The 26815-nt window shown below is 40.4% G+C and overlaps 3 protein-coding genes across 5 annotated transcripts; 1 reads left to right on the forward strand and 2 right to left on the reverse strand.

The window, feature by feature from the left end:
* Nucleotides 1-890: 890 nt before the first annotated feature.
* On the reverse strand, nucleotides 891-5969 carry LOC115013908 (beta-crystallin B1-like). Of its 2 annotated transcripts, none has more exons than XM_029440476.1 (6): nucleotides 5809-5969; nucleotides 4122-4222; nucleotides 3514-3632; nucleotides 2934-3066; nucleotides 2662-2804; nucleotides 891-1634 (listed from the first exon to the last, which is right to left on the reverse strand). In XM_029440476.1, the coding sequence occupies exons 2-6, from the start codon at nucleotides 4215-4217 to the stop codon at nucleotides 1463-1465; spliced, it is 663 nt and encodes a 220-aa protein (XP_029296336.1). In that variant the 5' UTR covers nucleotides 4218-4222; nucleotides 5809-5969; the 3' UTR covers nucleotides 891-1462. The 2 variants fall into 2 exon arrangements, with proteins under 2 accessions (XP_029296336.1, XP_029296343.1); XM_029440483.1 differs by lacking the exon at nucleotides 5809-5969 and adding an exon at nucleotides 5755-5763.
* On the forward strand, nucleotides 2059-13890 carry LOC115013925 (beta-crystallin A1-like). Of its 2 annotated transcripts, none has more exons than XM_029440495.1 (6): nucleotides 2059-2126; nucleotides 10661-10737; nucleotides 10883-11001; nucleotides 12656-12797; nucleotides 13007-13149; nucleotides 13566-13713. In XM_029440495.1, exons 2-6 carry the CDS (start codon nucleotides 10663-10665, stop codon nucleotides 13711-13713), a joined length of 627 nt encoding a protein of 208 aa, XP_029296355.1. In that variant the 5' UTR covers nucleotides 2059-2126; nucleotides 10661-10662. The 2 variants fall into 2 exon arrangements, with proteins under 2 accessions (XP_029296355.1, XP_029296362.1); XM_029440502.1 differs by lacking the exon at nucleotides 2059-2126 and adding an exon at nucleotides 10264-10396 and having other exon boundaries at nucleotides 13566-13890.
* A 1347-nt stretch (nucleotides 13891-15237) lies between these two features.
* Nucleotides 15238-26779, reverse strand: unc93b1 (unc-93 homolog B1, TLR signaling regulator). The gene is made up of 13 exons (XM_029440013.1): nucleotides 26626-26779; nucleotides 24071-24187; nucleotides 23799-23937; nucleotides 23565-23718; nucleotides 23310-23471; nucleotides 21900-22029; nucleotides 21685-21778; nucleotides 20213-20337; nucleotides 18962-19144; nucleotides 18582-18855; nucleotides 18347-18468; nucleotides 18076-18198; nucleotides 15238-17676 (listed from the first exon to the last, which is right to left on the reverse strand). Exons 2-13 carry the CDS (start codon nucleotides 24185-24187, stop codon nucleotides 17419-17421), a joined length of 1881 nt encoding a protein of 626 aa, XP_029295873.1. The 5' UTR covers nucleotides 26626-26779; the 3' UTR covers nucleotides 15238-17418.
* Between the last annotated feature and the right edge of the window lie 36 nt (nucleotides 26780-26815).

The raw sequence follows: 26815 nt of genomic DNA on the forward strand, positions 1-26815 counted from the left end.
AGAAATCTCAAATTACCTCAAAATGTGCTCCAACAATATCACCTCCAGCCGGTCGATTCTTCAAGATGTTTGGACTGTTTGAAGTCAACAAAGCTGCATTTTGTGCCTTTAAAAGATGACAGAAGTCCCATTTTGTAAGGTAGCATTGCTCTGGCAGGAAGTAACACGCCTTTACATTTTCCTAATGCAACTTAAATCTAATGTGCAATTCCAGTTGATTAGGTTAACAATAAAAAAGACAAGCTGCTTATCAAGGCATGGATGGATTACTAAAGCCAAAGACTTAGCAGGGCTTAAAAACTCTGTTTGAAGTCACTGTTGTTAATATTTCATATTGGATACAGTCAAAGGGCGAGGATGCTCTGATCATATTCTCATTCATTTTGGAGCCAGTCATGATCCAGTACAAGTTTACTATGGAAACTGGAAACCTCCAGTGCACACACACTGAGAATAGACATTTAAGTAAAGTAGGAGGCATCTTGTGTCTAGTGCTTAAACCTTTTAAATGAACAATATTTGCACAATAAAATATTTTTGAAATAAGAGAGGGAGTAGATTCTCTAGTCTAGTTTTGTGAATCTTTAATGAGGTAATTAAAGTCAGAATCATATTAGACATAAATTATTATTGCAGCAGAGTATTTTTGTATGTTTTCAAAACATGTCTGGAGGGGATCCTTCATTTTAAGTACCATCAAAGTCTGATCTAACATTTATATTTCCCCCCACAAAATCTGCTGCATAATAACAGCTCAGATTTGAGAAAATGTAACTTGGCTGTTTGAGAAATCTGAGAATTAATACTTCGTCCTTGTCAAACTGACACCCATATTATACATGTCACAACCATATCTGTTAAATAAGACGTCATTTCAAGTGGAGCAGGATGTGAGATGCTTTATTGGGGTTTAGGGTTGATGTGGCTGCAGGATCTGAGCTCTTATGTCCCAGATCCCCCACCACACAAACACACAAATCAACACTTTTGCCTTTCCCCCCTCCCCCCAAGTGTGGCTCTAATGAACTGAGTGAGGGATGACGTTGGTGGGATGTGAAAGAGAAATGTGAGAGGTGGAGAGAGGGAGGGAGGGGAGGAGAAAGAGGAAAGTTGGGAAGAAGGTAGCTGACAGACAAAGAGGGAGAACAAAAATGGAGGGAGAGCATTTATTATCTGATCCGGTCTCAACAGGCCGTGTAATTATCTCTTCCTTCTCTTTGAATGACTTTTCATTGCTCGCTAGATTACAGTGTTCCCTCAGCTAAAAATAACAACCAACTGCATTTCCTCCATCCTGCATTCAAAGCGTCCAAGGGATTTTGGGACAGAGGATAAAAAGTTACACCCTCTCCCTCCTCCTCTCCTTCTTCACCCTCCCTCCACCGCCTCCCCCTCCATCTCTGTGCCCACCCTCGGCCTCCGACTCTCCTCCGATCCCTCTCTTCCTAGCCCTCGTCGGGTTTCACTTGGAGGACATGGTGTAGCAGCCATGTGGGTGCCACTGCATGTCGCGGATGCGCCTAATGGACTGCATCTGGGGGCAGCGGGCACCGAACTCATTGAAATGCCTGTAGTCTCCCTTCTCCAGCAGGTACTGGCTGCCACGGTAGCCGGGGAACTGGTAACCCACCCAGCTAGGGAGAGACAGAGTAAGAGGGAAGAAAAGAGAATTACCTTTTTCAAAGTGGATATTGATTGTAAGTTTGCAGGAGAAGTGACAATACAGAGAGTGGCGAGGAAAAAGGAGAAGGATTGATCACAGAAAATTAAGAGAAAATTGATTCCAATTAAGAAAACACAACTGGGGCGAAAGATAAGTAACAGACAAGTAAAGTGTGAGGGAAAGATGCGAGAAGCACAGATGTAGAGGGAGGATAAACATCAAAGAAAGACATCGATCTGTTTGTCACGCTGTCAGATGTCAAACCGCAGATGTTGCAGACAGCGCGGAGCACAACAAATGATGTAATAACGGCATTTAAGAAACAGTGTCTGCTGTGTGCCACACCTCGGAGAGCACAGAGAGACAGAGACACTGAGCTGCTGACGTTCATGACAGCCTCTGCGAGCTGCTGATGAAAAATCCGTTTATGCCTGATCTCGCGCCCGGAGCTATCAGATAATTGGTAATTATGCTGATTTCTGCTAGATTGAGAATGACGACACAATGCCGAAACTGACTGACACGTGCAGCCTGGCTTTTTGATTCAGCTGTTGCAAATCGGGTGCAATTATTTGATTTGAGAACTTGGAGCTGCAAATAGAGAAAGTTTTAAGATAGCTCAGTTACAGCTACATGAAGAAATGGATGAGAAGATCAATACCACTCTCAAGAAATAAAAGCGGTCTCAATCTTTTCATCCAAGTCTCGGCAATAAAGTGAGTAAGCCTTTTCCCAAAAACTATCTAACTAAAATAGAAGGAGTTTCAGTCTGTTTGTTCTTCCAGTTTCCCAACAACCATTCATCCGATCGACTTCACACTTGGCAGGTGTATTGCTGAGAACAAAAGGAGGTGCGGTGTCGAGCGTGAAGTTGTTAGGATAAGCGGTTCTCGAGAGTAATAACTGAGGCCAAGCAAACAGGCACTGCACTAGTTCTTTTCTTGTCTAGTTCTGCACTAGACAAGAAAATGTTCATAACATGTTGCCACACTACTCACGTTCCACAGCTGACCATGACGCTGCCAACCCTATCGGTGAAACCGTAGGAAAACAGGCTGGGGACGTCATCGTCCATGATCTCCATCTTACGGCCCTTGAACTCTCCAACCTCATACAGGCAGACCTTGTGCTTCTCGGGGTCCTAGAAGGTGGTGGAGAAAGAAAAGGCAATGGAGATAAAATGAGGAGATATAGAAGATGAAGCAAAGTAGAGAAAATGAATAGAAGCAGTCAGAGCACTTGTTTCCTAACAAACAGACAGGGGGATTACCATGCGGACGGGCCTGAAGGACAGCAGGTAGTCATTCTTCTGGCAGTTGCTCCAGGAGTCCCAACGGGGATACTCGCCCTTCTCCAGGATGAACATCTCTCCGCAGAAGTTCATCTGCTCAAAGCCCACGAAACTGAGGAGGGGAAGCAGGGTCACACAAACGAGAGGGGAGGAAAGTGATGAGCTCTAAGAATGATGGATAATCTCTGTTTTGACTTTTAATGGTCCACTCCACTTCATTTTATTTTACTTTCATTTGTCTACATTGATACATGATGGACTGATTAATCCAATCAGAGGAAAACGGCAGCACTACTTTCATCTAAGTCTTTGCTGTTTGTTGCTTTGTCAAGTTGTTAGATGTTGGCAGTGAAGGTCATTCTACCGCTGCACTCTTTGCAAATCGGGATAAAAGCATCACTTACATGCTTAAAATGTGAAGTGTGAAATGTCACATAATGGTGAGGTACAATTTCGCAATCACCTGCTCTGTGCTCAGAGTACATGTGGGTGTTGGGTACAGTATGATTACTTGCAGGTGGGTGGTGTAAGCGCAGTTGTACATGCACAGGCTACTTACGGTCCGGAGGTGACGCGCAGGGAACGCACTCTGTCCATTCCCATTTCACACACGTTCATACACTCGCCGTTGATCTCAATGCAGCGACCCTGGAAGTTCTCCTGGTCGTAAACACACATCTGGATGGTTGGAGTAAAGTAAAAAGAATGAGAGTGAGAAAGGAACTCAGAGGTGGTTTCAAAGGCAACACCTGAGGAGAGTAGAAACAGGATAATAGAGGAGAATAGGTGGCTTGTGGTTTGGTAAAAGAAAGTAACTGTGTTGTTATGACAGCTTTCTCCACAGTGACTGAACGCACAGAAACCTCACATGGTATTTTTCATGTCAGTTGTAGTTGTCAACCGCCCCCTCACTGAGCTTTAAGAAGCAACAGGTCGTGATAATAGACATCAGCCCAGAAGGGAAACCGTTACCATGTGACCAGATGCTTCACACTGTGTGAAAAAGACTGTATGGTATATCTTAAGATGCTTAAGATGTTTGATCATCTGTCATACTTGTGAGATATAGTGTGTGTGTGTGTGTGTGTGTGTGTGTGTGTGTGTGTGTGTGTGTGTGTGTGTGTGTGTGTGTGTGTGTGTGTGTGTGTGTGTGTGTGTGTACTGCACCTTATAGGACATCATGCCCATCTCAGACATCTTGTTTTGAGCGGCCTTCCCATCAGTCTGGGATGCAGACTTAGATTTCTCTCCTCCAGCAGACATGATGACTGAGAAGAGAAGATGCTTTGAATCAGTTTTAGAAGAGCATCACAATATGGGACTGTATGAAAATGATTAGGTTGAGGAGGGGGTTTTAACCATAGACTGTATATAAGAATCGGGACAACCACTATTGGATTGTCGTTTTGAAGCCTCAAATTTGGCATTTTGGCCGTCGCCATCTTGGTTTTTTGGAAGCAGAAGTGACCATATTTGGACAAGAGAGTGTAGCTCGGGAAGAGGCCCGGTGGGGCTATTGAGCCCATGCACTAAAGCTATCACTAGCTTATTTAGCAATGTTCATCCATAATTCACGTTAACTATGATATTAATTGTACCTCCTGGAAAAAATGAAAAGCCGACTCCTTAAGAGTGTCTTTTAGTACAACCAAGCAATGAACAACGCTGTGGTAGTGACATGTCAATCACAAGTTAGCCACGCCCTGAAACCTGCCATGCTTTATCGTCTATTTTACTCTGAATGGGACCATAAAATGATCGTCATTCTGTTTTGAAGAAAACATGAAACTAGCGATTGAGGCCATAAACTTATTAGGAAAATGTTTACTGAGGTAATAAATCAAGTGACAAGTATTGGTGTCATTTTCTCATAGACTTCTATACAATCTGACTTCTTTTTGCAACCAGTGGAGTCGCCCCCTGCTGCCCATTAGAAAGAATGCAAGTTTAAGTCATTTCTGCATTGGCTTCACTTTTCACACCCGGAAGTTGCCAGAAGTTGCCGCTTGGGTTAAACATTATATTTAAATTATTTAAAAACACTGATGTTAATATTTTTTTGGGACCCTCCCCTTTACTAAGAAAAACATTATAACACTATCCACAAAAAAGGAATATAGCACAATAATATATTAAAAGATTTAAATAATCGTCTATTAAAAAAGAAAATCTAACAAATAATCCTATCCCTTTCCTGAGCCCCAAATAACTTCCATACGATCCCTAACAAAGCTGAATTCAGGTTAGATTTTACCAAACAAATGACTTGTCACTTGTTCTGCTTTACATTTACATTTAAAGAATACGAAATCTAACTTTTTCCAACAAAAAAAACATAAAAATAACAAAAATGAAGTCCTTGGTACAAAATAAAATAGCAAAACCTACTTACACGTTCATTCTTTGCAAATCACAAAAAAGAACTACTGTACCATTTTAACACATACATAAAACATACAAACAGATTTTGTGAATAAAACTTCTGGTAGCCTGAAACCTTTTTGTGGTCTTGAACCTGAAATTAAATATGTAACTAACGTAATTACAGTGCTGCGTTGGTGGAACCAACTCACATTTTGAAAAGCTCCACCAGCATTAGTTTTAGCATAGATTATACTCAGAATAAACATTTACTGTTAGTTTATTCTGAGTATAAGAGAGATTTATTGACAGCTTTTAGATTTTAGCAAACATTTTAAAGAATCACATTTTACCAGCAATGTTTGACTTTAACATCTCAAATTAGAACTGCAATAGACTTTTCTCATTATTAAGCATAACATCAGGTTATTTTCTCTACCTTCCTTCTTTCTTTTCTGTTCTCGCTCTGTATGATGTTTGTCCACTGTCTTACCTGTGGCTGTGTGTGAGTAAAGGAGTAGATTCAAGGCTGAGACTGGTGGTCTGTGTGTGAGTGCGCCATGTCCCCCGTCGCTTTTATATGCTGGCGCCCAGAGAGAGGGGATTATAGACACAGAAACAAACTCGCTGAGCTCACAGCCCCCACAGAATAGAAATACCCCCATCATCAAAGAGAGAGAGAGAGAAAGAGAGAGACAGAGACAGAGAGTGAGAGAAAGAGACAGAGAGAGAGAGACAGAGAGAGAGAGAGAGAGAGAGAGAGAGAGAGAGAGAGAGAGAGAGAGAGAGAGAGAGAGGGGCAGAAGAGAAGCAAATGTGACAAACTGAAAAATCTATGTATATTTGCCCTTTGAGGTTCTTGAAAGAAGACAAACAACTTCATAATAACTTGATCATGACATAAATCCATGAAATAAAAAAGAATAGGTGAGATGTTAGCCCCAATAGTAGTTTCATAATGACAGCCAGGCTGACCAGGTTCACATCTAAGAGCCTGTCACAACATAATTCAGTCCAACTGCTGTAATTTAAGAGGCGCTGTGATAAACAATAACAAGAAAAGCAATAAGCTGCGAGAAGCAATAACCTCGCTGTTCCAACTCTGGGTGAGCAAAGAGTTTCAGAAGGACGATAATCTGAATGGCTTTCCTCATCATTGGGGAGACGGCTATTAAATTAAAGGCCTCTTCTTTTTTTCTTGCGTGGGTGGATGAAATATTGTGGTGGGCGTTAGAGGTACTTATTCCAAAGTGCACACGAGGGAACAAGCCACCCTGGTCGGATGTATCTCATGGAGGGGAGGTCACATGTGCTTCTGAGGAGAGTAGGGAAATAAATGGCTGCAGCTCTTCACCAGATGAGATCCCGGCGTAAAGCTACTTGTGTCTTGGATTCAGCGATCGGCCTCATTAATCAATGCATGCTATTTGAATTTCTTCAAAATCCTCAGGCTCAAGAGAGCATCAGGGAAAGGTCGAGTGAAGGCCTGAATCACACATCCCTCTCAGTGACTGATGGACGTCCTCAGAGTCACATGAATGTAGATGAAGAGGGGACGTGAAGTTGAAGGGGGCACCCCGGAGGAACATCTCTTATTTGTGCAGCCTTCTCTCCCTGTACTCCGTCCTCTAGTCGAGACTGGAGGAGATGCTCCGCTTCTGACTGGATTCAGTTAAGATCCATCATCCACCATCCAAAAGGACAATCTCGCTGATAAAACACTTCTCGGAGCAGATGAGGAAAAACGAGGGAGGATACACAAGGGTCGAGATGTGCGACCACAGATCACAGATCATGGAGTGTAAAAGAATGAACTTACTGTTTTGCAAGTAACTGTTCATGGTTTCCTTCACAGACATTCAAAAAATCCTTCCAATGTGTTTTTCAGTTAATTATAAATATAATATAATATAATAATAATATAAATTAAATATTCATGAAAAAAAGTTAAATAAAGACTAAAAACACAAAAACAGTAGGTACAAATAAAGAAAAATTGTAAAAGCTATATTAAAGTTAAAACCAACAATATTAATGTCATATATTCAGTATTCACATGCAAATATTCCCTGTGAACACACATACATAAATATGCACATGTAGGCATATAAAAATAGTAAATACTTGATCTAAAAGGAAAAAATATATTCATGTCAAAAATCAGTATTCCATTATCAGATAGATTTTATTTTATTCAACCTTTATTTAAACAGGAAGTTTCTTGAGGCTGTGTTCGGAATCGCATGTTAACGTACTATTCATACAAAATATGACTGATTCTGAGATCCCAAACGCAGCCAAAGAGACTCATTTCTTGAGAAACCGGGCAAAGAATGGCAGCGTAAAGTAGTTTACATGATAATGCACATTGTAGCATGAGAACATACACAGATAATATAAAACATCCACATAAAGGACAATAAAAATAGGCCCTGAAAGACATGATATCCATGCCTATTCAAAGAAATGACATTCCTAATGACAGTAACAAACAATAATGGAAATTAAAGAATGTGCCTTATGGTTCAAGAATCTGTAATTAACTTTAGGACGAGAAGTTATCAATCACATTTGTAATGCAACATATAAAAATGTATTTTATGCTTGCACACTATGGGACTAGACATTTTTCACATTCACACCTGAAGTGTGTGGCAACAACTTCAATAAAGGTTTCACTCATCTTACTTCCCACAGTCCACAAATAGATGTGCTTGCATTGACATCTATATTTTGCGTTTCACATACATTGTATATCTTTATATCTCTGTGGTGATAGAAATACCGGACCGCCCTCCCTACAGCAGGACGTCACACTCTCTGAGCAAAACCAAGTCTAAAGGGTAAAACAAACGAGTTATAAATGAGAGTGCATGTTGAGCCTTTTTTGGGAAATACGTGTTGTATTGAAGTATTCCTGCATCTCATTCTTTCATGTCCCCCTCATATCAATACGCAGAGGCACCACTGAGGCTTCTACACCAAATACTACATCACAGAACATCTGTCCATCATTCAAGTGTGTCCCACATAGTTCATATGAAAAGACTTGTAGTCAAAACCCAATTTTACAAAAGTTATAGGGCATTATTCTGCAAAATGTATATTTATTTCAGTTATACAGGACAGTGACGAGACATCTACATGCACCTCCTGAACACCTGACTGGGAGACCGGGGTCTGCTGGCACACCCTCTCAGTTGTATGTTTAGACAAACCCCTTCCTTTTTTTTTTTACTTTTGGTACTATAAAACTGAAATGTTATCCTCACCAAAAGAAAATTTCCCTTTCAGATGTTGTAAGTCAGTAGATGAGTGCAGGGTTCAAGCAACTCCAGTCTCCCCTATAACAAACTACACAGCACTATATACTATATATATATATATATATATATATATATATATATATATATATATATACACAGTATATATATATATATATATATATATATATACACAGTATATATAGTATATATATATATATATATAGTATATATATATATATATATATATATATACACAGTATATATATATATATATATATACACAGTATATATAGTATACATATATATATATACTATATATATATATATATATATATATATATATATATATATATATATATATATATATATACACAGTATATATAGTATATAGTGCTGTATATACTGTATATACTGTATATACTGTATATACAAAGGTGGTAGAGCAGTGACTTCGGTATTTTCTTGGGGAAATGATGGCATGAGTGTCAGTGTGACTGTGAGCATGTGGAGGAGAACTTGTGTCGGCCTCCTCAGACGCTCTCTTAGTGAAATGTCAAGAACCAGATAAGTTTAGGGGAGATGTTGCTGTGGCAACTGTGTAAAGTGATGGACTTGGGGGTTTACATGAAAACAACATCAGTGCAAAAATGTTCTGTGGATGTGACTGACATAGACTGACAGTATTTCAACAATGCCATAAAGTTTTCTTTTTCAGTGCTTCTGTTTTTTTTTGCATGAGAAATATTTTCCTAAACCACGTTTCTAGCTATGTTTTTCAATGTAAGAGAACGTTATTATTATATTGTTATTATTCATTAATAATTGTTATCATTAATTGAATTCCACTGTCCCAATTTCCTCTACTTTTGAATGTAGGCTCTATTGAAACAGGCTCTCCAAATCCTTCTCATTCTCTGTCTATAGTCCCGGCCATTGTTGCTCTATACGATGGCACTGCTGACCTATACGAATAGACAAACAACAGCCCCGCATTCCCCAGCCTCACCTCTGTGCCTGTGCTGTATAGGCCGTGATCTGCTGAGTCGACAGGCTGCATAGGGTTACAAAGAGAGAGAGAGCGCGCGAGAGAGAGCGAGAGAGCTGAGCGGCATGCTCACCGACGCGCGCACTAACCGTTTTTGACGAACAAGCACGAGCACAGAGGAGCGCACGGGAGGGTTCACGCTCACCTGAGTCAAGTTGGTAACAGTCAGCCATAGGAATACCGGAACTCTTCTTCCATCTGCCTTCAAAATAAAAGCCCTAATACTTTTAAGGCAGGCTTAGAAGTACTGATTATTTTCATTATTTATTAACTTTAGAGCATTTTAAAGCATTATTAACACACTTAATAATTTATCCCCTTTTTATTATTATTTACACTGTTGTTTATATATTGCAGTATACATTTGTTCATATATATTCTTGTTATTTATTGTTGTTATAGCTTTATTGTAGTATAATGCACACATTTCACATATGTATTTATTTATTCTATATTACTACTTATTTTACTATAATTTCTCTATTTTCATATTTATATTCTAGAATGGGAGCAACTGTCAGGAAACCCAATGTCCCCCTACATTTTGAAGACCCTGACCGGAAGTGTCATCCTGAATTCAGGCAAGCTTCACAATAGACAAACTCGCCTCGTTTACATCTAAACTTGGAGGGGGCAACACGCGCACACGCGCGAGCAATAGTTACCCCGCGTGGACGTCGGTATAAAACAGAAGCGCCAGGTTCAGACAAGAGTCTACGTAAAGAGGATTTGTTGTGTGAGGAGCGTGAGGAGAGCAGGAGAGCATCCAGGTAAGCAGGAGAGGGAAAATAACTGAACTTTCCCACAGGATGAACTTTACTCACTTAACGTATTAAATGTTTGTTAACACAGACATTTTAATTGTTAGCTTCATTAGGAAAATGTGGCTGTATGACAACTTTAATGTAAAATAAGTTTTAATTGGTTGGATAATGTTCTAATCTAATATATCTAAATGTGCTCATACAGTTGACTGTTTAAACCCTTTCTCTGATCCAAGTTCTTTGTTTTTCTTGTTTTCTTTTCCACTTTAGAAATGAGTAGATTTACTAAAACCCACATGACCTCCCCCATGTACTTCCCAAGCATGGGTACAGCCCCTTTCTTTAAGGTGAATTCACACACACACACAAACTCATAAACACAGACAGACAGACACACACACACACACACACACACACACAAACACACACACACACACACACACACACACAGTAGGCCTACACACCCTCATGACTGTCTTCCCTTGTGTGCAGGTGACTGTGTTTGAGCGGGAGCATTTCCAGGGCAAGTGTATGGAGTTCACTTCAGAGTGCTGCAACATCCACAACTGCGGCCTGGATAACATCCGCTCCATCCGGGTGGAGAGTGGAGCGTGAGTCACACAGCCTGTACGCCTGCACGTCTCTGTGGACAGCTGACTGACTGACTGTGTGTGTGTGTGTTTATGTAAGCGTGTGTCTGTGAGGTAGATAGATAATGAGAGAGGAAGTAGTGTCCAGGCTCCCACAGAAAGTGTCTAACCTCTGAGCTGAGCTCACTCTATCCCACATGTAGGGTGCACCCAGCATTAGCAGTAGCATGGAGGTCGTATTCTTTGTGCCCCAGCTGCCTTCTTCAGATGAAATACTGAGAAAGAGTCTCATCACGATCAGGAGCTGATGGAGGCTTTTAACCGGGAGCCTTTTCCGAACCGGCACACGAGCCTCTCCTGTGGTCAGCAGAGGATAATTTAAGACCACACAGCTGTTTTTATCCTTTTGATAAAAGGGTGTGATACTTCCATTGCTCAGTGTATGCTGAGGAAAATGTCAAGATCCCTCTGATGAAAAGCACACAAACTGCTCTGAAAATAATCTTTTAAAACTATAAATATTACACTATATACTATCTGTACTGTTACTTCAGCGGTGACTAATTACTTTCAATCTTAAAGCTTCTGAATACTTGGTTTCAAATATGAAGTTTTTCTTGATTCAATATTTTATTATTATACAGTAATAATATTTTACACTCCAAGTAAGCAAATATTATACTTTTTTTACTCCACTACATGTATTTAACAGTTATAGCTAGTTACTTGTCGGATTTAAATTTACAAAATATATGGGCTTGTTGGAGCATTGTATAAAATATGATGCATTATTATAGATTAAATTACCCACCAGTTTATGAAGGAAGCAAATAATGCAGCTGTGTTTTATCAACTGCTTGTTGTCATACATTTTAAAAACATCTCTATTGGAAAGTGTGCAGTCACTTCCCCTGGATAAAATCGTTTGAGCTCTTTTAAATAATGTAGGTCCTGCCCCGGTTGTTGAGAGAGTTCTTTAACTGCTCAAGGTTTCATATTTAACTTGGGGAAAAACTCCAAAGCTTATAATGGGCAATGTGACCATTTCCTTTTTAAAAGGTGACTTTATCCCTTATGCATCATTAGGGATATTTTTGGATTTTAAATGTTTCAATAGTTCTGGCTATGTTAATGCATATAGCATATATTTTGGCAAGGGTGTGAGTTGTTTTCAACCTCAGCTCCTATAATAAGTCTATAATAAACTGTGTAGGCAAAATACAGACACTCAGACTCTTAAGAAGAAAAATGTCCCAAATTGAAACCTATTAAAACCAAAATGTTTGATCCCATTACAGCATAAAATCATGCTTTCTTTTAAAATAGTTTTTTTCACTATTGTATACCAGACTGAGCCATGGTCTCATTTTTGCCATTTGGGTCAAATACGTGTTATTCTCCTGGCATCCACTAGGGGCATGTGTGCCGTATTATGGTGCACTGCAGTGTTTGATCAAAATCAATGTTGTTGCTAATCATTAGGATATCCCTGTTGCAAAGAAAATCCCCCTAGTATTTAGTATACAGAGGGGGGGGGGTCCATAAAAAACAACACTGTCATTATGTAAACAAACTGCCATTGCTCCCTCTCGCTGTGCTTTACACTTCTCTCACCCCGTCTAATGTCACCTGTCTGTTTCATGTTTCATGTCCCCCCCCCCCCACATGTGTCCAGTTGGGTTGGATTCGAGCACCATGACTTCCAGGGCCAGCAGTTCATCCTGGAGAGGGGCGAGTACCCCAACTGGGACGCCTACAGTGGCTCCCTGTCCTACCACAACGAGCACTTCATGTCCTTTCGCCCGATCTACTGCGCTGTGAGTACCTGCAGGGGAGGGGAAAGCTAAAATGAGACATAGGAAGAGAGAAGTGGGAGTGAAGGAGTGCACATGAGAGGATAGTGATTGACACAAGGAGCGAGTGACTGAAGCAGATCAAAAATAGAAACGAGACAACTCAGTGCCAAATGTCTCAGTGCGTCCGTCTGTCAGGCCTCTCACTGACGATCTGTGAACCCCCTCCACAGTCTCACCAGAGCAGCCGTATGATGATCTTCGAGAGGGAGAACTTCATGGGCCGCAGCACCGAGCTGTGCGACGACTTCCCCTCCCTGAAGGCCATGGGCTGGCTCACGTCCGAGGTGGGCTCCATGCACGTGCAGTGTGGAGCGTAAGTTGAAGCTTCACCCAAACTAATTTTAGTTCAAGTTGAATGAGAGCACAAAGACGTTTGAGAAGGCTTTGAAGAGAACAAAGGAGAGATAGGAACAACACTACTATAACAGACATCCATAATGTAGTTATAGACATTTTACACCTCTTTGCTTTTCTTTGTCTTTTGTAAACTGCATCTGATTTTTAATCAACTCATTTCCTCCTCCACACTTTCATCTTTTAGATGCAGAATTACCGCTTAAATGTCCCACTTGAGCAGCTTTAAAAAGTCCCAAAACGCTCCGACAATGTCACACTTGTTCTACCACTTTCTCAAAGCTGGATCACACTTATGTTCTGGGAAATACTCAAATGTCATTATGCTTAGCGGAAAAAAGATTAGAAAAATGTCTTCCCCTCTTCCTCCTGCAGCTTTGTGTGCTATGAGTACCCGGGCTACAGGGGCCAGCAGTACATCATGGAGAGTGAGAAACACAGCGGAGACTATCAGCACTGGAGGAACTGGGGCTCCCACTGCCAGACACCAAAGATCCAGTCCATCAGACGCATCAGGCACTGAGAAGAAACGGATCAGGACTGACCGGCTCAGGCTAACACCTGGACGCTGTGCTTTAGGGGCCTGACTAATGGCCCAGAAGCCTGAACTTTTAGCTTTGGTTCTGGGTTTAAGGCTTCAACTACAACTCTAACCATCAGTGACGTAGCAGCTACCTCTTTATCCCAGATCATATTCATATTTCTGTGAAATAAAGCTCAGATTGAGAACCTGGGAAGTCCTTTCTGTCATTCCTGTGTGAACGCATGTATGCAGAGAGAATGTTAGGAAAAACAATACCAAGTTTTAAATGCAAAACACTAAAAAAGTATGCAGTTTAATAAATCATTAGCATTTTGATTGGTTAGAAGAACTTATTATTCTTATTACTTATTAGTATTTGTAATAACATAACATTATATTATTTCTACTCTCACATAAGTAAAGACAAGCAGTTCTCTGATGTAGTCCAGGGGTCACCAACCTTTTTGATACTGAGAGCTACTTCAAGGGTACTGAATAATACGAAGGGTTACTTGTTTGATACAAACCTTCCTGTACAGTTCACCTTTAATGATAATATTATCATTAATAATAATAATCATAATTAATATTAATGTGTGAAGAGACCGTCTGATCACATGTTGATGTTAATTATTCCTCACAATAATTATTAATAATGATTTACCATGGTAGAAAACACAGATATATTTAAACAAGCAACATTATTTATTTATGTTCTCAATGTATTTCAACACTTGAAAGTCAGAGTTATCACATCTCTGATATTTTTGTAAATATCTTTATTGACAGTTTTGTATGAATGAGAACATTTGTAGCATTTTGTTCAGAATCACACCAGTTATATTTTAGTACAAAGTATCACTTCTGTAAAACAAAAATAAGGAAATCATGAACTGTCACATCTTCAAATCATATCCTGTTTGTACAAACACTAACTTTGTAACATCGGAGAGAGGCGATAACATCAGAACCTTTCTTCTCTCTTAGAACAGTGTTTTCAATAACATCGTTGCACCTTTCAAGACCTCTCCGTCCGAAAAGGTTTTCTTCTTCTTTATTAAATAATGTGCAGCTCTAAATGAAGCTTCCGATGCTTTGTGTGACTTGTTCACCGGCCTGGTGAAAAGAGATGCTGCTGCCCAAAGCTTTAACTCTCGGCTTGTTCTGCCCGCAGTGCTGCAGGTGGGGAGTTAGTTAGTTAGCATGGTAGTTAGCATGGTAGCTTTGTGACACGTACCGAAGTGTCTCCACAATGTGCCGCTTTTCCGTCGCCCCGCAAATGAGACATACACACTTTTCTTTCACTCTTGTACAAAAATATTCTTCCTCCCAATCATTGTGAAAAGTTTTCTTTCGCTTTTCTGCCATGTTTAGCGTAAAAACGCACCTCGCGCCCCATCGTAGCTGCTCCCGCTAGCTTGTCTCAACTAAAAGGGAAATGGAGATTTCAGAGAACTCTGACCCTAAGGTCATATATACATAAAACATTTTTGAAAACTTTGACATCACACCAGCTCCCACCACTTTACTTCGACACATCCTTTAATTAAACGTACAGGTGTTATCAGGAGAAGTATAACATGTATTCCTGGGAGCAGCAGAGCTTCACACTGACATCACATAAATTAACAACTTCACAGGGAAAGTGCAACACCGAGCAGCTCATTAAAAAGTCATGAGTGACTGTCACTACACAGATTACATGTTAGCTAACCGTAACTGAAAGCTTTGCAGTCCTGACATAACGCTTAATTACTTTTCTCTCAATGCAGCTGGAATCAATCAAATGTCGTTATTAATGTAAAGGAAAACGTTGAGACAATGGGAAACTTAATGGAATATAATGCAGTAAAGCTCTCAGGAATTCTGCATTGCTTTCAAATATTTATTCTCCCTTAAAACACGTAGTTTACTCTTCCCTCCTCTTTTGTGTCTTTGTTTAAAGGTAGTAACTTCATAAATGTGCATGTGCCACCTATTCACATCAATGATACATTCATTAATTTTAATAATTGTACATATAATAGCTCATGTGTTTCAGCAAGATTTGGTATTTTGCATCATGACAACATAAGATCTGTAGTTATAGTATGTTTTGAGCCCTAAATAATACAAATGTTACAACACCTTTTAGGATTTTGATTGGATCTTGTTGTGGTATGTTTTTTGCTGTACCAGCTCTTAATAGTCACTTCGGTGTTTTGCCATCCGAGCGGAATGACTCAATGAATGGAAATGTCACCACTTTAGTCCAGACTAAAATATCTCTAATAAACAGATTGCCATGAAATGTTGTACAGACATTCATGTTCCCCAGAAGATGAGTCCTAATGACTCAGGTGATATGTGATTGCCACCAGCAGGTTGATATTTGTGGATTGGAGTGAAACGTCTGAACTATGAGATGGATTGGCACTCATGTCTACCTCAGAAAACATTTGTATAACTTTGGTGATTCCCCGACTTCATCAGGTGAAACATTAAATTCATCCAATACTTTAGTTTATGACCAAATATCTGCAAAGATAAGCACATTCTCATCAGCCTCAGCTGTACTTTGTGTTCAGTGCCACTTTATTAAAAACAATTAAGAACCTCCACGCATTATAACTGTAACCGTTTAACAAAATGCATACCTTACTGGCATTGACATACTGATCGCATACAAGCATAAACATACATTCATATTTAACCTTTAACTCCTCCCAAGAGATACGTCAGGCAGCAGACACGTGTCTGAGCTTCTGATAATAGCTTGAGTTGTTTTCTCGAAGAAATGTGCATAAATGAAGGGGTTGAAAGTAAAACAAAAGACAGAACAAATATAGCTGAGGTTGCTTATGCTGTTCACATCCAGCAGGACCCTGCTGTCGATGAAAGACTCACTCTCAGGTCTTTTCTTTTGTGCCTTTTTTTAAATGAAACTAGTTACAGAAAAATGTTTTCTACTCGACGAAGCACAACAACAGCTGATATGCCGTCTGTAATTTCGGGCCACAAAAACAAAAGTATCCTCGTTCTAGTCGTGTTTTATGCAGTGTGTGCTCCCTTCTAATTGAATTACAGTTTCTGTGCCTGTTCTTCAGGAACACTGTTGTGATTAAACTTTAAACAGGTAATTAGAGCTTTTTAATTAAAGTAGGGCGATTAATGGAATTTTATTTTCTATTACGTCTTTGAATAATCGAGATAAGATTATTATTGTACCACATTCTGTTTTGCAATGATGCTATTGTTTTGTATTTATAAATCTTTACTGCGATGCAGAACATTACAACATAGCTGATCTTATTTATTTTAAGCATTGTTTTGTTTTTATCATTGTATATTATCTGTTTAAGTGTATATACTGTACATTTATATATAAAATATTCTATTTATTTATCTAATTTTTCTTTACATTTATTTTTATATATTAATATAGTATAGTTTTTTTTTAAAAGGTTAATTAACAGCGATACGTTTCATGAGTTATCGTGTTAAATAATCGGGATCTGAATGTCGACCAAAATAGTCATGATTATGATTTTTGCCATAATCGAGCATCCTTAAGTCAAAGCTTATGCCAGAAAAGAATATTTTTGTTGTGTAGTATGTAAGAAAGTAGAAATTTGAATGTAATCATGAGCACAGCAGCATCCAGGACTTCCCTTCCTCTTCTGTATATCTGCCATCTGTCCACCATCTCCACACATTCTTCTTCTCTCACTCTCCCTCGTGCTCCTCCCTCACATGGGCGTCCTCCCGTCTGCGGCGGTGACCCTCGACCCCTCTCCTCCTGGCAGCGGGTGAGTCAGCTCCCCGGACCCCTGCGTCTTGGCCTCCTTCCTCCTCGTCCTCTGCGGCCATCTCCTCCACCATGTGCTCCTGTTCCTCCTGCCCCTCCTCGTCCTCTTCGTCATCACCTCTCTCAGAATCTGACTCATCTGAGTTGTCCTCTTCCAGGTAGCGGTAGCCTTTGACCTTTGGACACAAATAATATGTATTGTTTTGAGAGAAAGTCATTTTTAAGTCAAAATTGAGTTTGCTCACCATTTAGTCACCAGCAAAAGGTTATAAATAAAGCTCTAACTATAATAAGCCTCTCGCACAGCTGAGAGATGTTTTCTACAGAGAGCCGTTTCTTCACAAGTTGCTGTTATAGGCTGCCACGCTTTACGCAGGGCTGTAATCCGCCAGGAAACCGTGTAGAAGAAGTCAAATATTTTGTCATTTTTGTGCATCAGCACACCTTTTGAAGATAAGATCATTTGTTTTGGATGTCTTCCAAAAATATTTGTTTTATAGTTGGCTTTAATGGGAAATAATTTCCTACTTGCAATGTGTTCGTTACCTTCTGCACTTTAATCATTGATTGGTTACCTTGTGCCGTGGCCGCGGGATGCGAGGCAGTCTGAAAGGCACTTTCCTGGCCAGCCGACGCTCCATCACCCCATAACAGTAGCAGGCGAGCAATAACGTGGCCAACAGGATGGAGAGTTTGGCCTGAGCAAGAGGGACAAAAATGGGTGAAGAAGGAATAACAAACAAGGCACTTTCCCTTTAAAATGCGGATCCAAATGATGCCTCTTTCTATCAGAGGTGTTACACTTGAGACACAAACACACATTCTCTAAACACACACACATCATACCCTCATAGGCAGGTGGGACCAGAGGTAAACTATGAAGATGGCGACGGCCTGCCACCAGTGATAGATGGTGTAGACAAAGTCCAGACGCTCTTTTTCCTCAGCGTACAGCATGCCGAGCAGAACTGACACACACACACGCACAGAGAGAGAGTTCATTCTGACACATCGTGTGTGAACAAAGTTAGCGTAGAGTCCGTAACAAACAACTCAAAAAACACCCACAGCCGTTACTCACTGCTGACGCCCGTCTTGTTCAGGGCGGTGCCGAGTCCCCACAGCACAGAGATCACCAGCAGAGGACCCATATATGAAGGTGTCTTTGGAAGAGGAGAAAACGCCAGGAGAACCACCAGCAGCACTGCGTGCACAGCCGCGCCCCCCATCAGACACACCCAGCGCGGGAGGCGTAAGAGGCAGAGGGAGAGGGAGGAAAAGATGGAGCAGGAGAGGCCGTACACCAGGATAAGGAGCCACAGGCTTTTCAGGCCCAAAGCGCAGACGCCATAGGACTGTGGAGAGAAAGAAAGAAATGAGATGAAACACATATATTTGATATATTTCCTGTCCTGCTCCTTTACGTGTTTGGTATCATACTAATAAAATCAATGCAGGTACCAGGGAGAATCCAGTGAGGGCAAACAGCACTTCAAATCCGCTGTAGATGAAGAAGGGGCAGAGCAGGCGCAGGCGGTAGTCTCTCAGGTGTTTGAAAGGCAGCTGGAAGATATTTCCCCAGCCGATACTGCGAAGGTCGATCTCTTCAGTCGGGCGGTAGGCAGCACCGCACAGCACAAGGAACTGTGTGTAGCAGCATACAGCAGTTTACTTTTTAATGATTGCTGTAGGTTTGTATATGTGCTTTGCTTTGAAACATTAGTCTTTCCAGCCCATAATAGGACAAAGTAACCAACTGCAAACACAGCGCTGAATAAGCCTTCGTATCCTTCCTAAGATAAATACATCGTCTACAAACACAATGTTCTGCACATTTACAACAATCCATTTCTCAAGCCGGTTTACTGACTGCTCTGAACTGTGGATCTGAGAGTATGTTTTTCTGTGTTACCACTTAAATATAGAAATAAAACATCTTTCTGCATCTCTTATCATCAGTAAATGTAGAAGTAGATACATGTAATGTAATGATGGTGGTGGCCCGATGCATGCTGGGAGAGGTTCAAGTGCAGGTTTAACATCTCTGATATACTAGCAGGCCCCAGATCTTAGCACTCAAGAACTCCTGGAGGGCTTCAGAGTCAGGTCACACCGCGGGACACATCTAAAGGTCTTATTGTGTATATACTGTATGTAGATGTTGTTCTTTAGTAGTGCATGCTCCCAAACACACTGCACAATGCTTTCAGAGCCCTTTGTTGTGGGACAGTTAGGGTTAAGCTCAGTCTTGTTTGTGGTAAATCCCCTGAGATACATGTGCACGATCGGCAGTACTAAAATAATTGGTTTTGTCAAATTGTTTGTACAATAACTTTTAATGCTTCTTATTTACGGTCAGATTGATGAAAATATATATTTTGAAAAAATATGTTTTGGTTGGTCCTACAAGATAACAGAAATAAAAGCTATTCTTTGCTCTATATGAGTCATTTATATTTGTTCTTCATATGAAAACTTAGATGGATGAATGAATTAACAGAGAGAGAATTACAGTTTCAGCTGGGCCTTAGTTTCCTCACATAGTTTAGTGTGTATACAAATGTACAACGTCTATATTATTAGTTGATTAAAAATTTGATATACAATTTTAGTACACAGTCAATAACCATTGCTGCCTAGTTTCCAATTTCCTGTGTGTGTGTGTGTGTGTGTGTATGTGTGTGTGTGTGTGTGTGTGTGTGTGTGTCTTACGATGATCATGGCGAGGAAGGCGAAGCCCATGAGGACACTCTCCACCTGGATGAGCAGCATGGAGCGAGGCAGGTTGGTGAGCACGGTGGTGTTGAAGCCGGGGATCACGCCTCTGATGTTTGCTCCTGCCAGAGGAAGAGGACGCTTCAGCCATTAGAGAGGAGGTGATGGGAAACTACCGACAGGTTTAGGTTCGACACGGCCTTTATTAAGACAGACCGTAAGCCTGTAACACATGACACACATGACGCCGCTTTATAAGAGAAGCGGTTAACATGTTTGGTGTTAACATCTCTTTCCTATCGTTGTTTGCAATTAAAAGGAAGCGACGTTGTCTGAAGAGAGATCCAAGATTTCTTGCGTGGCAAGAAAAACATCTCAGTACTTCACTTCACTAGTTTCACAGCAGTGGACGAAACATAGATACTCTCCCAGCACTGCACTTCTTCTCCATGCAAACCTGTGAAACCGTGAGTCACACAAAGCTCGGGAGACATGAGCAACTTAAAACTGTGGAAACTGAGGAGTCGTTTCTAGTGTAGTTGTTTTTAATCCACTTGATTCTGGGAAATGAAACAAAGAAATTAATTCTCCTTCAAATTCTACATCAGAGGATTTTGAATGATGCATGCTCACAGTGGCAGAGAGAGCAGGGGAAAGCGACATGTAGAGCCGGCATGTTAATACATCTAACTCGATGAATTAAGGGTTTATTTTGACCACACCACAGCTGGTGATTGTTTGAACAGGAGAAAAAGACTTAATCAAGATGGTTTAGATGAGTTTTATTTTAGTTCTGTCAAATCTGAAGGAAGTTAATGTATCAATGGAGTCTGGTGGCTTTGAAGAAAGCATATGAATTGTATGTTTTGTACATAATTGTCCAAATCTCTGTTGATTGTATTACTTATTGTCAATATAGCCTTGCTGATTTCAATCTCCTCATATTGTTTTAAGGACTGCCAAATCAATATACCTACTAGAAGTTAAAAATACAAAAATAAAAGCTCTATTTCTTCCGCACACCTGCTAGTACTGTTCCAATGTGTTGCCGAGCCCCTGAAGGACCTGTCCTACCAAGGAAGCATCCTCAACCTTCAGAGACACAGATCGGAGAGGAACACAGTTGTGATCTCTGGCCTCTGTCAGATGCACCACTATGCTCACCAGCTAGTTGTCCCGACTGATAAGAGAAGAGCTTGTGGAGCAAAATAATGAGTGAAACTGCAAATGTGCTTTCTTTCTAAGAGTTAGATAAGAATATGGATTACACTCTAATTGCAATATGTAGCTGGGGACAGCAGCCAGTTAGCTTAGCATAGCATACAGACTGGGAACAGGGCTTAAGTGATACACATATATATATATATATATATATATATACAGTATGTATCTCGTTGGACAAAATGAATCCTTATACATTGTTGTCTGTAATCATTTATCAGTGGCGGTGAAGTGAAGTGTGTCTTTACCGCAGCTGTGGACATTGTGGAGGATGTGGTCGTTGTTACGCAGGTAGTTGTTGAGGACGAAGAGCATGGGGAACTCGGCGAAGACAAGACTCAGCTGATGAAGAGGAGAGAGCATTAGTTCCTGCAGCTGTACAAACTTCTTTACCGACGTTAAACAGCGCACACAGTCATGAGATGCATGCGTTAGGTGAACAACAAGATGGCTAAAGACTCACATGGAAGATGATGTGGAAGATGGACTGGAAGACGATGATGTATCTGTGGCACGCTCCCTTCGGGGGCTTCTTCTGCTCCTGCACATGCTCCTCCTTGTAGTTGACGTACTCGTAGTACTGCTGCGCCATCCTGCGTGAGGACACATTCATTCATTCATAATATGTACAATCACGTGTGTTCATTTGAAGCCTGTGTATGGATTCAGCTGTGCACTCACTGTGGCTGTGTTTGAAATCATTGCAGGAAACAGCTTCTAAAAGCTCTATACTTGAGACATAGAAATACAAAATAAAGACTTTGACTTGTTTGGAACTATACCAATGCTTAACAAAATAACAAAAAGAAAAAGTGCTGACAAAAAATATCCAATAACAAAGTGCCTGGTAAACTGTTGTTTGAGTCGTGCGTTGATGGAGACAAAGAGGTATTGATATTGTTTTGCTTTGTGAATAGACATGAAAACACTCACCTGCAGCAGTTTCAGTCTTACGGACTGACACAGCAAGTTAGCACAGCTCTTCTACCTGCTGTGCTTAATTAAAGTCTTTAACTGTTTATTCATATACAAATGTCTGTCTGGAAAACAAGACACTGCCTGTAAATAAAGAATATTCTGTTAGTTAAGCAAAGTGCTCCGTCAGAAGAGTTGAGTGGAGAATGAAGTGCTTGATATCCAGCAGGACTTGATAAGGGTCCTGCTTTATTATCTCATCTTCAGGCTCGATGCTCAAAAGGCTCATTCTGTCAAGTTTATTTATAGTCGATTATTTCAAATGCGTGCTTATACTGCATGTTGCATATTTCTCAAATGATTGTGTTTCATGAAATGATCCCACAGTAAACGTGGGGAAAGGCTCAGCAATTAAAGTGTGGGGAGAACACTCGGTCCATATCTACATGAATACATATCTTGGTCACAATTCTTTCAAAAGTTGAAAGGATCTTATCAAAAATGTTGGATTTTGTTGAGAGTTTATGTAAAAAAAAAAGAAGATCTGCCAGATGTCTTTAATTCAAAGAGTCTCAGACCACTCTTGGTTGGTCATGTGTGTTTTTGGCTACCTTCATTGGACATGATTGGGATACAAGTACCTACATAATATATTTGGAACACCTGTGAGACCTGAAGCTTTGATGGTTATTAGAAACGGTCAACGGTTATGTTTAGACTTTGGGTAAAGGTGTTTATAAAGTTATCTTTAGGCATTGTAAGGTGAGAGACAGTGAAGTTGAAATGTAGGTCTAACTCTGGTGCTGTGAAGGTCAGAGCAACAGTGGGAGGCTGGTTGTCTGAGTTGTAACTACGCTGGTGGACCTTCAGTGTGTGTGCTGCGACGTGACGAGGGTCAAGCCTCCGCCTCTTATGAAACATCTTTATCACCCTTCCCTCACCTCATCCTGTTTCTTACCTTGTGATATAATTTCCCAAGGAGGCCCAGAGCGGCACAATGGCCACTCCGATGGCCACGGCCGACGGAACCAAGGTGTAGTACCTCTCCCAGTAATTGGTCGACACAAAGAGCGCGTAGATTCCTGAAGCCAGGAACATCATCCACTTTGTACCTAGAAACCTTCCAGAGAGAAAAATATAATATATAGTGTTATTTGTAGAGCTTATATTAGCAGAGCAAGAACAGCTACAGAAGGTGTGTGTGCGTGTCCACCTGATCAGTACAGGGGTGTACAGCAGGCCTATGATGGGCGTGACGTTGATGCCCATCAGTATCTTCCGATCGATGTCCTCCAGGCCGAGGTTGCTGTACTTCACCTCTCGGTACGTCATATCATAATGGAGGATCAGCTGCATCTGAAGTAAGCCTATAGACAGATATTTAATAGAGCATACGAGTCTCTACAACTCTCTTTGTCCAGTTTAATGTCTTTTTTACCAAACTCACCCATGTACACACTGTACACAATCATGGCTCCAACACTGGCTGCAAGGACATTCTTGATGACTCCCAGCCTCTTCCTCCTGTAGTACTTCCTCTCCTCCTCCTCCTCGTTGTACTCTGCCTGCGGGCTGAGAAACTCCTCCTTATAAGGAAAGAGGGGGGGTTGTGCTCGATAAGCAACGGTGGTGGAATTTGATGACACTCATGAAGAAGTGCGTGTCTTATATTTGAAACTTGAGAAGCACACTGCAGTTGTTCACAGGACAGCCGCTCACCTGGTCCTGCACGTTGTCTTCTTGCCCCACATTCAGCAGTTCGTTTATGCCACCATTGGGTGGTGCTATTAACTGATCAGCATCCCTGACCAGCTGCTCTCTATCAGCTGCCTCCATCTAGTGAGCAAAAGGAGTATTATTATAGTCCACTGCACCTTAATTCATCCGATGAGGTACCTGCAGGGACTACGATTGTCAAATCTCTTACTGTACATTATAAGAATATTAATACATTTAATTAAATTCCACCAGCCACAAAAATTCATTATAAATTTGAGATAAATCTGAACGATCAATATAATTACTCTTTGAAATGATGAACTTTTAATTTTATGAGCTGGAGCAAATGCTATTGCCATTAAGGCTAAACACACCTCCACGGCACACACAAGCCATCTTTCTAATAAAATAATGATATATTGTTTTTTATATTATTTATTCATTCCTACACCTAGTTCTATTTCCCCATTTCAGCGTTACATATGTTGTGTTGGCTCTTCTCTGCATTAGATGATGATATAGGGTAGATATGGTACGATATTTATTTTTGTATGCTTTGAACGGGTTATAATTATTCTATTTTCATCTAAATGTAATGTTTCTCCGTCATAAAAGTCCCATAATTGCAAATATCTGAAATGATTGTTTAATGTATTTGTTTCCATATTGTGTTACTGTGCCTAATGCTGTTATAACATGTAAATACCCCGCCCTGCCCTGTGAGACGAGCCTCATCCTTTCTAAAGCCCACGAATAACTTTTGTTGGCTCCCTAATCTGGTCAGAAATGTATAAAATAGTATTATTTTTAGCTTTTAGCTTTCTATGCTAATTGGAAATTACATACATATTCATCAGATATGTGTTCATATATAAATATATGTTATTGCCTTTTTCTCTACCGTCATCGTTTAGCAATTTTTTCAAATGTAATTCCCAAATTCATCCATATAATATTAGACATGTTGATCATCTCCTTCCTTCTTCTTTACACACATGGCCAGTACTTCCTCAGATATAGTGGTGCAGAGATACAGCACGTGCAAGAGCTTGGAATCCTTAGAGCAGTGGTTCCCAAATGGTGTGCCGCAGCACACTGGTGTGCCGTGAGACAAATCCCGGTGTGCCGTGGGATTTTGAAACAATTAGGCCTACTGCATTTAACTGTACACAAGGTTATGAATGATTTTTTTCCTCTAGGTTTACTGCTCTGCGGGGTGTTGCCTTGGCTGGATGAGGTCCGTGCGTGGCACAGATTTCTTAAGTTCTCTCCTTACTTTTTCTCCGCTCGGTCTCTGGCTGTAAGTGTGTACCCTCGCGCGCGCGCGTGTGTGTGTGTGCGTGTGTGTGTGTGGGGGGGGGGGTTCGGAAGCGGAGCTCCGCCATTTATGAAGCAGAACAGAAGAGAGAATGTAAATACGCAAAGCAACTGAAACGTGCACATAGATTAGGTAAATGACATAAGCGTTTAGTTTATTTAATAAAAGAGCACCTGTTTAATGTGAAAAGTGAGTTGTAAATATAAAAATAAAAATAAAACGTCTGGAATTTCAGGGGGGGGGGGCGGTAACACTGTACTTTATCGGTACTTTGTCCTACACACTTATTTCACAATATAGAAACAATAGGTCTTATATGCTTTGGCCTAAATATAAATAAAACAATCATTAAAAAAATATATATCAAAGCGAACCTGTTTTAGCCATTTGTGCATGGTGGGAAATATTAGAGTGTGACACATTAAAGGATCTCTACTAGTGTGAATGAGAATAGCTTCTTACAAGGACTAGGCTAAATAAATGTTCACAGTGATAACAGTGATACTCTGTGTTATAGAGGGGATTTTGCCCGGATATGAACACAGGTGTGCCTTGAGATGTTGGCTTGGTCTTTGGTGTGCCTTAGAGAATATAAAATTAGTTGTTTTTTTAATTAACCTTTTTTGTTTTGGTTTGTTTTTCTCCCGAGTTTAAGAGGAAGTCCTGTTTCACATTAATTTTTTCATTAGCTGGATTGTATGCAGTTTTACGTGTGTGAGCATATAAACAAATAATAGTTCAAATAAATATATACATATCTATGTGATTCAGAGCTTATTGATGTTTACTAATGTTCTTCATTTTAACTCGAGAACCATAACCTACATTGTTATAAAAGAGGATATGACCCACAACATGTTCTCCAAAGTGTCAGTAAGTCAAACAGTACAGTTCTCTTATCGCAGGCCCTAACCCTAACCCATACACTGCACATGTAGTCTATGTATGACACTATAAAACGATGTCATTTCAAGCTTCATCATTTTCAAGTGTTGCGTCCAGGAGCTGCTGTAATTGGACTTTTTGATATATCACTCTATAGTCTATCATATTATTAGACATACCTATTGGGACTTCTGCAGTAATATTAAAGCACAATTGTATTTTGAAATTACGTGTCAGACACTGATTTTAGGTTTAATATTTAAGAACTTTTCTGACAGAGTATGAGGTAACTCATCTGCTGGAGCCTACCTGCCTATCTAGCTATCATTTTGACCATTTACGAACTCCTTACCGTGTTTCTTGCGCGGGGCTCCTCGCGCCGGGCGCCAGACTGAAAAGTTTGTCCACCTGCGAGACAGCAGCTGTGTCCCTTTTGGTTTCTGCAGCAGTCAGTTCCCCTTTCTGAAGTACTTAGTGCAGGAATAAATAAAAGTTTCGTGAAGGAAATGAAAGTCTTCACTTCCTCCCTCCCATCTGCATCA

Source organism: Cottoperca gobio, chromosome 1, assembly GCF_900634415.1.
Source record: "Cottoperca gobio chromosome 1, fCotGob3.1, whole genome shotgun sequence".
Lineage (NCBI taxonomy): Eukaryota > Metazoa > Chordata > Actinopteri > Perciformes > Bovichtidae > Cottoperca > Cottoperca gobio.